Source organism: Linepithema humile, chromosome 4 (assembly GCF_040581485.1).
Source record: "Linepithema humile isolate Giens D197 chromosome 4, Lhum_UNIL_v1.0, whole genome shotgun sequence".
Classification (NCBI taxonomy): Eukaryota; Metazoa; Arthropoda; class Insecta; order Hymenoptera; family Formicidae; genus Linepithema; species Linepithema humile.
In genome coordinates, this window is record NC_090131.1 from 13,496,584 (window position 1) to 13,510,069 (window position 13,486).

At 42.7% G+C, this 13,486-nt stretch overlaps 1 protein-coding gene across 1 annotated transcript; it reads left to right on the forward strand.

Moving 5' to 3' along the window:
* The first annotated feature begins 409 nt into the window (after positions 1–409).
* On the forward strand, positions 410–8,822 carry LOC136999366 (uncharacterized). The gene is made up of 3 exons (XM_067353205.1): positions 410–639; positions 3,771–4,024; positions 4,315–8,822. Exon 3 carries the CDS (start codon positions 4,863–4,865, stop codon positions 7,998–8,000), a length of 3,138 nt encoding a protein of 1,045 aa, XP_067209306.1. The 5' UTR covers positions 410–639; positions 3,771–4,024; positions 4,315–4,862; the 3' UTR covers positions 8,001–8,822.
* The last annotated feature ends 4,664 nt before the right edge of the window (positions 8,823–13,486 follow it).

A 13,486-nucleotide genomic window follows, 5' to 3' on the forward strand; every position in this document is an offset into this window, starting at 1 on the left:
AGAGACTTCGAGAATGTTCTCGATGGAAATAAGGTGGAACATTCGAGAGACTTCGGGAATGTTCTCGAAAGAATTAGGATGGAATATTCGAGAGACTTCGAGGATGCTTATATCTATTTTACACTTGGGTTATACTTATATTATACTTATGTTATACTTATATTATACTTATCTTCTACGCGTTGTTATTAATTATTCTTATTTTATGGTTTTAACTAACAATCGAAATTTTAAAAAGGAGGGTGGGGGCTGGACGTTACAGACGTAACAATATATTTTAATATGTTACAACATGTTATAATAAATTGTATTATGTTACGATAAGGTTAAAATAGGTTAAAAGAGGTTAAAATAGGTTAAAATAGGTTGAAGCAAACCAATAAGCGTTCTGCTCTTCTTTCAAAAACTACTTATCGCACGCAATTTTGCTATAGGAAAAAGTTGTTTCTTTTAGCCTAATGTATCACGCCTTGCATTTCGTGGGTGCAAATTTAGGAAAACTCTGATTAATATATTTTTATATGTTATATGTTATAATATATTGTAATGTTACAATTAGGTTAAAATAGGTTAAAAGAGGTTAAAATAGGTTAAACTAGGTTAAACTAGGTTAAAATAGGTTAAACTACGTTAAAATAGGTTCCCTCTCGTGGTGCGCCACCTTGTCGTGGTGAGAGGGCTCACCGTGGGAATATCTGAAAAGGTGTTTCTGCGGTGCTAAGAGCGCACAGTTCCTTCTTAGGAGGGAACGGTGGTCCGGCTACCCCTCAAGGGACTTGTCCCGATTAGCCGGAAGGGGTTGGCGGCCCTGACTTCAATCGCCCGGGTGCCTGGACTCGATAGGTGTGTTTATTTAAAACACACCCCCAGGATAGAGGAGCATTACCTCGAGGAAAAAGTTGGGGCCTGACCAGCCTCGTTAGCACGCCGGTGCTCCGGCATAACGGTCGAGCCCCCATTGCACGAGGGGGGGGCAAAAGCGTCCCATACCGTAACCCTAGTTTGTGGGGCCGGGGGCCGGTGATAGCGTGTGGCGACGCTATCACGGGCTGCGAGGGTGGTAAAACCTCTATAAAAAGATCCGGGTAGACCGAGCTCGTAAGCTCAGGGTGGGCAATCGGTCTAGGAGAGGAAAAACTCCGATATAAAATCCAGTGAAGGATACACTGTCAACAAACCAAGTTTTGTTTTATGGAAATGGCACAGAACATTGGGAAAGGTTTACCGTCTCAGGGGATTCGGACCCCCAGGGACCGGCGTAGTAGAGGTCCTGTCCCGGCCTCTGCTGCGTCGTCATCGTGCGTCGGGCTAACCACGGAGTGTTCGCCGAGCTCTGTGGTTAACTTAGTGATCGGTACAGTGTCTGAGCTGTTTAATTATGTGGATGAATTGCCGGAGTGTCACTGGAGTTTTGCTTCGGACATGTGCTGTGTTCTCTACTTTATAGTAGAGCAAATTAAGTGTGGGAAAGAGACCTGTGTCTGTCGCTCTTTACTCTCTCAGATAGGTGAGACTTATAATATAGGAAATGGTGCGGGGTTTGGAGAGAGCACGCTCCACATTATGGGTATGGATATGGCAAAAGTCATCAATGGGGCATGGACCTACTTTAATGAAATGGTACCTGAAAAGAAGAAGGTTAAAGTTAATAATACTTACCTTGGAATGTGTGTTGTCCTGGCTGCATGTGATCATCTGCTTGCTGGTGACCTGAAACAAAGGAAAGGTATTAATAGGGCAAAGATGTCCTTAAAGGAGGCAGGTTTACCGTATTTCTACGGAGATCTTGGGGTTTTTCCCCGAGGAAAGGATGATACCCTCATCCTAGGGAAAGGAACTGGAAACCCCCCTCCCCCTGATTTTAAGGGCAAGGGTGGTAATGAGGTGTCTATTCGGGTGGTGATGCTGGATTCCTCGGGAGAGGAGATCTCTGATTCACCCCCATCGACCAGGAATGGAGTTCTTGAAAAGGACAGAGAGGATGAGGTGAGGCAGTGGCATGCGCGGATTGCTGCCCTTGAAGAGGACAGTTTGCGATTCTCTGCCCAAATTGAGGAAATCTCAAAGAGGAGGGATGATGCGCAGAGGGAAATCTGCCAGTTAAGGGATAGGCTCCGGGATTCGGGGGAATCTTTTGAGGACCCCATCCTGGTAGTGACTGAGGACGAGTCGGCGGTGTCTATGGATGGCTCCGTAGACTCGCAAGAGTCAGGTCCACCATTCGACTCTGCATCGGCCACTGAGGAGGAGGAGGATGTCCTTCAGAATCCAGTGGGCAAGGAGAACGAAAGACTCAGGATCGTGATGGAGACTAAAAAATCATTGGTCTTTATTGCCGATTCCTTGAAAAGGATGGAGGAACGCATCGTGAGACTTGAGCAGGACGGACGGGCCGTTCCTGTCGCGTCCTACGCTGCGGATAAGTCTAGGAATAGGAAGGAAAGGAAACGAAAGGGGCTGGAAGACCCAGAAATCCCCTTCTCTCCTCCTATGGAGGAAGAGGATCTCTTGGGACTTGACCCAAAGAGTGGTTGGCCCAACCTCCCTCTGCCGGAGGTAGAACCACCCAAACAACGGGTCACTGAGGAGAAGGAAGATGGAGGAAAGAGGGATAAGGGGCCACAGAGGCCTCCTTTAACCCCTCCCACCCCTGCCAATGGGATAAGGAAGACGTCGGAGTACCTGCCCCTTACGGGTGGCTCCTCCAACATCAAGGGTAGGAAGAGGATCTCTAAGAAAGCTGGGGTCGAGATTTATTCTTCTTCCGGCACTTATGCGGAGGCTCTAAAAATGGCAAAGGAAGAGAACCAGACCAAGGGACATTTGGGCCCTAACTTGGTCCGGACACAATGCCCCGCAGTAGCGGCTGAGAAGCGCGCGGATGCGGGTCGCGTTAAGGTGGGATGGGCTCAGGTGAAGATAGAACACTTTAGGAGCAGTGAAGTCCAGTGCTTCAAATGTCGGGGACGAGGACATATGCAGTGGCGGTGCCCTTTTACTATTAACTGGGCCTACTGCTGCTATCGCTGTGGCAGTGAGGGCCATACAGCAAGGTTCTGTGGGGAGAAGCCTCATTGTCCCTTATGCGCCTTGAGAGGACGTACTTCAGGCCATATTGCGGGAGATGATGTGTGCCCCCCAATCCCTCCTTTGAGGGACAAAACGTACGGGATGTGTGCGAATGGGGTAGTTTCTACGCGGGCCCAGCGTCTACCTCTATTGTCGACCCCAGAGATGGGTTCGGACTCAGAGGTGGGACTCCGAGTAGTCAAGGGAAGAAGAGGAAGAGGGACGGAGAAATTACTCTCCCCTTCCCCTCAGAAGTCTCCGGGAAAGGAGTGTGGGTCTCGGTCTCGACTTGACCGGGTTAGGACCAAGCCCCCCTCAAACTAGGACCACAACTGGTCCGCGAAGGTGGTAGCGGAGTTAAGGAAGTCCGGAATAATACCGGACCACACGGGATCAGGACCCGACCAAGTAGGGTCAGCCTAGAGAAGGGGACGGAGTCATGCTCTCGTCAGTAATCCCGGAACCTTCCCTAATATGGCGTCGCACGATGGATTTGTCTGGGACGAGGTTTTAGTCGGTAGGCACAGTCTGATCCTGACTAAGGTTAGGACAGGCTGTGAATCCGACACTACCTCCCGTCAGGCTGAGGGGTAGCAATTCTCAGTCCTTGCACGACGGGAGGTGTCTTTCGAAGATTTCCTCGTCCCGGGGGGGCCCTTCTGGCCCCTAAACCAAAACAAAACAAAAAAACGTTAAAATAGGTTAAAAAAGGTTGAAGCAAACCAATAAGCGTTCTGCTCTTCTTTCAAAAACTACTTATCGCACGCAATTTTGCTATAGGAAAAAGTTGTTTCTTTTAGCCTAATGTATCACGCCTTGCATTTTGTGGGTGCAAATTTAGGGAAACTCTGAATAATATATTTTTATATGTTATATGTTATAATATATTGTAATGTTACAATTAGGTTAAAATAGGTTAAAATAGGTTAAAATAGGTTAAACTAGGTTAAAATAGGTTAAAAGAGGTTGAAGCAAACCAATAAGCGTTCTGCTCTTCTTTCAAAAACTACTTATCGCACGCAATTTTGCTATAGGAAAAAGTTGTTTCTTTTAGCCTAATGTATCACGCCTTGCATTTCGTGGGTGCAAATTTAGGAAAACTCTGATTAATATATTTTTATATGTTATATGTTATAATATATTGTAATGTTACAATTAGGTTAAAATAGGTTAAAAGAGGTTAAAATAGGTTAATATAGATTAAACTAGGTTAAAAGAGGTTAAACTAGGTTAAAATAGGTTTAGGTTCCTCCTCGTTGTGCGCCACCTTGTCGTGGTGAGGGGGCTCACCGTGGGAATACCTGAAAAGGTGTTTCTGCGGTGCTAAGAGCGCACAGTTTCTTCTTAGGAGGGAACGGGGGTCCGGCTACCCCTCAAGGGACTTGTCCCGATTAGCCGGAAGGGGTTGGCGGCCCTGACTTCAATCGCCCGGGTGCCTGGACTCGATAGGTGTGTTTATTTAAAACACACCCCCAGGATAGAGGAGCATTACCTCGAGAAAAAAGCCGGGGCCTGACCAGCCTCGTTAGCACGCCGGTGCTCCGGCATAACGGTCGAGCCCCCATTGCACGAGGGGGGCGTAAGCGTCACATACCGTAACCCCAGTTTGTGGGGCCGGGGGCCGGTGATAGTGTGGTGGCACTATCACGGGCTGCGAGGGTGGTAAAACCTCTATAAAAAGACCCGGGTAGACCGAGCTCGAAAGCCTAGGGTGGGCCATCGGTCTAGGAGAGGAAAAACTCCGATATAAAATCCGGTGAAGGACACACTGTCAACAAACCAAGTTTATCTACATGGACATGGCTGATCAAACAGGAACAAGGTTACCGTCCCAGGGGATTCGGACCCCCAGGGACCGGCGTGGTGGGAGTCCTGTCCCGGCTCCTGCTACGTCGTCATCCAGCGACGGGCTGACCACTAGGTGTTCACCGAGCCTAGTGGCCAATAGAGTTATCGGATCAGTGGCGACGATGTTTAGCCAGGGCGAGAGACTGTTTTCGAACAGGTCCATGGAATTCACGATTGACTTGTATGGGACCTTCTGCTTTATGGCAGATAAGTTGGGGTGCGGAAAGAAGCATTGCCATTGTAATACGGACATGGCGTGGAAAACCTATAAATCTCTGGGTCCGGGTGGAAGGAGCACATTCCGTATAACCAGGAAGGAAATGGCGGATTCCATTTTTAGGGTGTGGTCTCGATATGAGCTTCGTAGAAGAGTTGTAGTTCCTGAAAAATGGAAAAGAAAGAAAATTAGGTCTACTTACCGGCAGGCGTGCGTTGTCCTGGTGGCTGCTGCTGAACTGCTGGGCTCCGACCTGAAACAGAAAGAAGAAGTTAATAGGGCAATGGAATACCTAAGGAAATTGGGTAAACCGTATGAATACGGACATCTGGGACGGGAAACTCCGGAGAAGGCGGATAATACCCCTCTCCGTCTTAGGGGTGGAATTGGTCCTCCTGTGTTTAAGGAGGGCATGCGGAAGAGCCGAACTTTATCGGCTTTGCACGGTTCGGACTCTTCAGACTCGGACCATGCTCCTAGGATGACGTCCCTCGAAAGGTTGGCCCCCGGTACCATCACCGTGAAAAAAGGGTCAGCACCTGAAGAGGAGAAGAAGAAGGAAGACGAAGAATCTGACATGGAGGTGGTCGAGGTGGGAGACTCTCCAGAGGAGGAGTTCACCACTCAACGCCCCCCAAGCAGAGCTGGGGATCCAGGGTCGGAGGACTCTGGAGATGAGGCAGGCCCTTCCAGGCCTGCATCTCGCATCAGTGAGGGAGGGGAAAACCCTCAGGGGCCGTATCGCCTCCCGATGCTTCATAGAGCACCGGGAAGACCGAGGAAGGACGGGACAGGTCCATTCAAGGCCCTGTCCACGTCGGGAACAGAGGGATCGGGGAAAGGTTTGACCCGAAAAAAGGGCAAAAACCTTCCATATAAAGAAGAGGATGTGGAGACGGAGGGGTCCTCCATGCTTATGGTACGTCCCCCACCTCTCACTTGTGAACAAAGAGGGAAGGTGGAACACCGTCTACGGCAGATGGAGAGAGGCTCGTCAAGGGAAATTGTTGTCCACGCAGACAAATGCCTTGATGAGATAGAACAGGCAAGGACTTCTACTACCAACATGAAGGGTTCTCTCAGCGGCCAAATTAAGGTCAATGTATACCTCCTTAGGGAGGTGCTGAGGACCCTGTCGGTTAGGGCGGACAAGGTGGGTGATCCGGGATATTGGCGGTCCCGGGTCAATGTTGTGGAAAGGGACAATACGGCCTATAAGGCCCAGAACGAGAATTTGCTGAGGAAATTGTCCAAAGCGGAGGAAGCTATACGCTACCTCAAGGCCAATCCTCCAAACTTGGAGGGCCCTCTAATCAGGGACCCTAGATCTCCTACTCTAGGTAGGGACCCGATGGGGCGATCGGATATCACACTTGATATGCCGATTGACCCCGTCACGGATATGGAGTTGGACTTGGAGGGGGAAGCCCCTTCTCGCCCTTCGGTAAATGGAGGGATGGCAACGAAGATCCTCATGGAGGTCGACAGGAAATTAAGTACCCTGATGACCTCTATGACGGATTCCATCAGGAGAATGGAGGATCGCGTCGCACGACTAGAACAGGGCGGACGAACCGCTCCTGGCCCGGCTCATGCAGACGAAGGGAAGAGGAAGGAGAAGAAGGGGAAGGGGAAGGGAAAGGGGAAATCCGTCACCGCACCCCCCCTACTACCCCATCGAAGGACTGAGGTCCTGTCAGAAGGGGATTTGACGGCTGAGGAGCCCATCCCTCATCCACGAGAGATGGAGCAACCCTGGACCGCGGTTGTGAAGGGAGGCAGGAGAAAGAAGGGAAAGGGACCTCAAGGGCCTCCTTTACCCCCTTCCACCACTGCCAAAAAGGAAGGGAAAACGCAGGCGAAGAAACCCTCGAAGGGCGTCATCTCCCGCGCAGGGATCAAGAGGAGACTTCCGCGAACCGCTGCGGTGGCAATTTCTGCCCCCGATGGCACCTATGCGGACGTCATGAAGGAGGCCAGGGAGAGGATAAATCTCAAGGATTTAAACCTCAATTCCTTGAAGATCAGGAATGCGCGGAATGGAGGAATTCTCCTGGAAATTGCAGGAGAACAATCCAGGATGAAGGCGGACGCGTTAGCGGTCAAGCTAAAGGAGGTTGTGGCGGACCGAACGGACGAGGTGAGGATCTCCAGGCCCTCGAGAAGGCTAGATTTCCGACTCGTTGGCCTGGGGGATCATTCCATCTCCTCCCGCGAGGACATAATCGCGGCAATATCCCACGAGGGAGGTTGCGACGGAGAGGAAGTCCGACTGGGACGGGTACAGACCGGGGGTCGTAGGGGCCTGAACCTGGCCTGGGCCCAGTGCCCTGCGGACGCTGCACTCAAGCTCGCAGAAGTGGGCTCAGTGCAAATCGGATGGGCACAAGTGAAGGTGGAGCTCCTTCAGAGTCGCCCGGCCCAGTGTTTCCGTTGCCTGGGTCGTGGGCATGTTCAGCAGCGGTGCCCTTCTAATATAGATAGGGCCCGCTGTTGTTATAGGTGCGGAGAGGAAGGGCATTCCTCAGGTGAGTGCAGGAGGAAACCACATTGCCCACTGTGTGCCCTTAAAGGGTTACCATCGGGCCATAGAACGGGGAGTACGGACTGCCCCCCGATTCCTCCAAAATCCAAGGAAGTGCGCGGTATTGTGCCTGATGAGACAATGCGGTCCCAACTTCCCCCCCTTCCTCTCTCCTCTCCAGAGATGGAGACGAAGTCGATGTTGGGCATGGGGGAGGCCAAGAGGCCGAGGGAGGATTCGTCCAGTCCCCCTCAAGCGGACTCCAAGAAGGCGCGAGGAACTGGACCTGATCGACCAGATTGTCCGGATTCCCCGCAACCAGGACCCTCAACAGGTCCGTGAAGTCGGTACCGGGGATATGGGAGTCCGGACGAATACCGGACCTTCTAAGGATCTGGATCCCTTACCAGGATAGGCCTACGTGAGACAACAGGTGAAATGCGCTAGTCCGTCAGCCCTGGACTCTCACTAACATGGCGGTGCACGAATGGATCTTACCGGGGTGAGGTTTTAGTCGGTAGGCACAGTTCATCCTGACGATAGTTAGGGTGAGCGGTGAATCCGACACTAATTCCGTCAGGCTGAGGGGTAGCAATCCTCAGCCCTTGCACGACGGAATTGTCTTTTGAAGATTTCCTCACCCTGGGGGGGCCCTTCTGGCCCTCGAACCAAAAAAAAAAAAAAAAAAGGTTAAAATAGGTTAAAAGAGGTTGAAGCAAACCAATAAGCGTTCTGCTCTTCTTTCAAAAACTACTTATCGCACGCAATTTTGCTATAGGAAAAAGTTGTTTCTTTTAGCCTAATGTATCACGCCTTGCATTTTGTGGGTGCAAATTTAGGGAAACTCTGAATAATATATTTTTATATGTTATATGTTATAATATATTGTAATGTTACAATTAGGTTAAAATAGGTTAAAATAGGTTAAACTAGGTTAAAATAGGTTAAAAGAGGTTGAAGCAAACCAATAAGCGTTCTGCTCTTCTTTCAAAAACTACTTATCGCACGCAATTTTGCTATAGGAAAAAGTTGTTTCTTTTAGCCTAATGTATCACGCCTTGCATTTCGTGGGTGCAAATTTAGGGAAACTCTGAATAATATATTTTTATATGTTATATGTTATAATATATTGTAATGTTACAATTAGGTTAAAATAGGTTAAAATAGGTTAAATTAGGTCAAAATAGGTTAAACTAGGTTAAACTAGGTTAAAATAGGTTAAAATAGTTTCAATTAGGTTAAAATAGGTTAAAATAGGTTAAACTAGGTTAAAATTGGTTAAACTAGGTTAAAATAGGTTAAAATAGGTTAAAATAGGTTAAAATAGGTTAAACTAGGTTAAACTAGGTTAAAAAAGGTTAAATTAGGTTAAAATAGGTTAAAAGAGGTTAAAATAGGTTAAACTAGGTTAAAATAGGTTATAATAGGTTAAATTAGGTTAAAATAGGTTATAATAGGTTAAATTAGGTTAAACTAGGTTAAAATAGGTTAAAATAGGTTAAATTAGGTTAAAAGCAACACGCCGCTCGTGGACTTAGTCCCCCTAAATATTTTTGGAATATGAATTTTTGAGTTAATATTTATGTATTTAAATAAAAAAAAATTATCAATAATTTTTTCATTTATAATTTTAATGAAAGTTTTTATTGGATTTTTTTGTTCATGAAAATTAATTGTATATAATTTTTTTTTTTTGAGGTAAAACTAATTCTGACATTTTTAAAAATTATTTATTGGAGTATTATTCCAGAATAATTGGAAGTAGAGTTTTATTTAATATTATATATATTATTAATTTTTTTGCTTTTATTGATTTATTTTTTTTGATTATTTTATGGAATTAAATCTTTTAATATAAATTCAATAATATATTATATAAATAATTATTTAATAAAAATTTTTGATTATTTAATTATTCATATAATATATTATTAAATTTATATTATAATATTTAAATCTATAAAAAAATAAAAAAAAAATAAAAAAAAAAATCAATAAGAGCAAAAAAATAAATAATATATATAATATTAAATAAAACTCAGCTTCCAATTATTCTGAAATAATACCCCAATAAATAATTTTTAAAATTAAATTTAACCATTAACGTATAAAAAAATAAATATCGATACCATAAAAAAATATTTGGAACCGGGATTCGTTTTACTAACAAGCAATCATTACAGCAAAACTTTTATCATTACTCCTTCTCCGATAAAACACAGAGCAATATATTCTCGATACTTTAAAACGAGCAACAAATTCAATTTCTTATATATTTCGATAGTACAGAGTCTGTAGATTAATTTGGTACCAAAAACATACGAGCAACAAATTATTTCAACTAATTATAACGTTTTTAATCCGCGCCGTATTAATCCGCGACGACAGTGTCGCTTCTCGATACTTTAAGACGAGCAAGAAATTCAGTTTCTTATTTTTTTGAATAGTATATTGTTCATAAATTAATTTGAGACCAGAAACATACGAAGAACAAATTATTTCAACTAATTATAACGTTTTTAATCCGCGCCGTATCAATCCGCGACGACAGTGTCGCTTCTCGATACTTTAAAACGAGCAACAAATTCATTTTCCTATATATTTCGATAGTACAGAGTCTGTAAATTAATTTGGTACCAAAAACATACGAGCAACAAATTATTTCAACTAATTATAACGTTTTTAATCCGCGCCGTATCAATCCGCGACGACAGTGTCGCTTCTCGATACTTTAAAACGAGCAACAAATTCAATTTCTTATATATTTCGATAGTACAGAGTCTGTAAATTAATTTGGTACCAATCACATACGAAAAACAAATTATTTCAATTAATTATAACGTTTTAATCCGCGCCGTATCAATCCGCTACGACAAAATGTCGCTTCTCGATACTTTAAGACGAGCAAGAAATTCAGTTTCTTATTTTTTTGAATAGTATATTGTTCATAAATTAATTTGAGATCAGAAACATACGAAGAACAAATTATTTCAACTAATTATAACGTTTTTAATCCGCGCCGTATCAATCCGCGACGACAGTGTCGCTTCTCGATACTTTAAAACGAGCAACAAATTCAATTTCTTATATATTTCGATAGTACAGAGTCTGTAAATTAATTTGGTACCAATCACATACGAGAAACAAATTATTTCAATTAATTATAACGTCTTAATCCGCGCCGTATCAATCCGCTACGACTAAGTGTCGCTTCTCGATACTTTAAGACGAGCAAGAAATTCAGTTTCTTATTTTTTTGAATAGTATATTGTTCATAAATTAATTTGAGACCAGAAACATACGAAGAACAAATTATTTCAACTAATTATAACGTTTTTAATCCGCGCCGTATCAATCCGCGACGACAGTGTCGCTTCTCGATACTTTAAAACAAGCAACAAATTCAATTTCTTATATATTTCGATAGTACAGAGTCTGTAAATTAATTTGGTACCAAGCACATACGAACAACAAATTATATCAATTAATTATAACGTTTTAATCCGCGCCGTATCAATCGGCGACGACAAAGTGTCGCTTCGCGATACTTTAAGACGAGCAACAAATTTAGTTTCTTATTTTTTTGCATAGTATGTTGTTCATAAATTAATTTGAGACCAGAAACATACGAAGAACAAATTATTTCAACTAATTATAACGTTTTTATTCCGCGCCGTATCAATCCGCGACGACAGTGTCGCTTCTCGATACTTTAAAACGAGCAACAAATTTAATTTCTTATATATTTCGATAGTACAAAGTCTGTAAATTAATTCGGTACCAAAAACATACGAGCAACAAATTATTTCAACTAATTATAACGTTTTTAATCCGCGCCATATCAATCCGCGACGACAGTGTCGCTTCTCGATACTTTAAAACGAGCAACAAATTCAATTTCTTATATATTTCGATAGTACAGAGTCTGTAAATTAATTTGGTACCAATCACATACGAAAAACAAATTATTTCAATTAATTATAACGTTTTAATTTGCGCCGTAGCAATCCGCTACGACAAAGTGTCGCTTCTCGATACTTTAAGACGAGCAAGAAATTCAGTTTCTTATTTTTTTGAATAGTATATTGTTCATAAATTAATTTGAGACCAGAAACATACGAAGAACAAATTATTTCAACTAATTATAACGTTTTTATTCCGCGCCGTATCAATCCGCGACGACAGTGTCGCTTCTCGATACTTTAAAACGAGCAACAAATTTAATTTCTTATATATTTCGATAGTACAAAGTCTGTAAATTAATTCGGTACCAAAAACATACGAGCAACAAATTATTTCAACTAATTATAACGTTTTTAATCCGCGCCATATCAATCCGCGACGACAGTGTCGCTTCTCGATACTTTAAAACGAGCAACAAATTCAATTTCTTATATATTTCGATAGTACAGAGTCTGTAAATTAATTTGGTACCAATCACATACGAAAAACAAATTATTTCAATTAATTATAACGTTTTAATTTGCGCCGTAGCAATCCGCTACGACAAAGTGTCGCTTCTCGATACTTTAAGACGAGCAAGAAATTCAGTTTCTTATTTTTTTGAATAGTATATTGTTCATAAATTAATTTGAGACCAGAAACATACGAAGAACAAATTATTTCAATTAATTATAACGTTTTAATCCGCGCCGTATCAATCGGCGACGACAAAGTGTCGCTTCGCGATACTTTAAGACGAGCAACAAATTTAGTTTCTTATTTTTTTGCATAGTATGTTGTTCATAAATTAATTTGAGACCAGAAACATACGAAGAACAAATTATTTCAACTAATTATAACGTTTTTAATCCGCGCCGTATCAATCCGCGACGACAGTGTCGCTTCTCGATACTTTAAAACGAGCAACAAATTCAATTTCTTATATATTTCGATAGTACAGAGCCTGTAAATTAATTTGGTACCAAAAACATACAAGCAACAAATTTTTTTAACTAATTATAACGTTTTTAATTCGCGCCATATCAATCCGCGACGACAGTGTCGCTTCTCGATACTTTGAAACGAGCAACAAATTCAATTTCCTATATATTTCGATAGTACAGAGTCTGTAAATTAATTTGGTACCAAAAACATACGAGCAACAAATTTTTTTAACTAATTATAACGTTTTTAATTCGCGCCATATCAATCCGCGACGACAGTGTCGCTTCTCGATACTTTGAAACGAGCAACAAATTCAATTTCTTATATATTTCGATAGAACAGAGTCTGTAAATTAATTTGGTACCAAAAACATACGAGCAACAAATTATTTCAACTAATTATAACGTTTTTAATTCGCGGCGTATCAATCCGCGACGACAGTGTCGCTTCTCGATACTTTAAAACGAGCAACAAATTCATTTTCCTATATATTTCGATAGTACAGAGTCTGTAAATTAATTTGGTACCAAAAACATACGAGCAACAAATTATTTCAACTAATTATAACGTTTTTAATCCGCGCCGTATCAATCCGCGACGACAGTGTCGCTTCTCGATACTTTAAAACGAGCAACAAATTCAATTTCTTATATATTTCGATAGTACAAAGTCTGTAAATTAATTTGAGACCAGAAACATACGAAGAACAAATTATTTCAACTAATTATAACGATTTTAATCCGCGCCGTATCAATCCGCTACGACTAAGTGTCGCTTCTCGATACTTTAAGACGAGCAAGAAATTCAGTTTCTTATTTTTTTGAATAGTATATTGTTCATAAATTAATTTGAGACCAGAAACATACGAAGAACAAATTATTTCAACTAATTATAACGTTTTTAATCTGCGCCATATCAATCCGCGACGACAATGTCGCTTC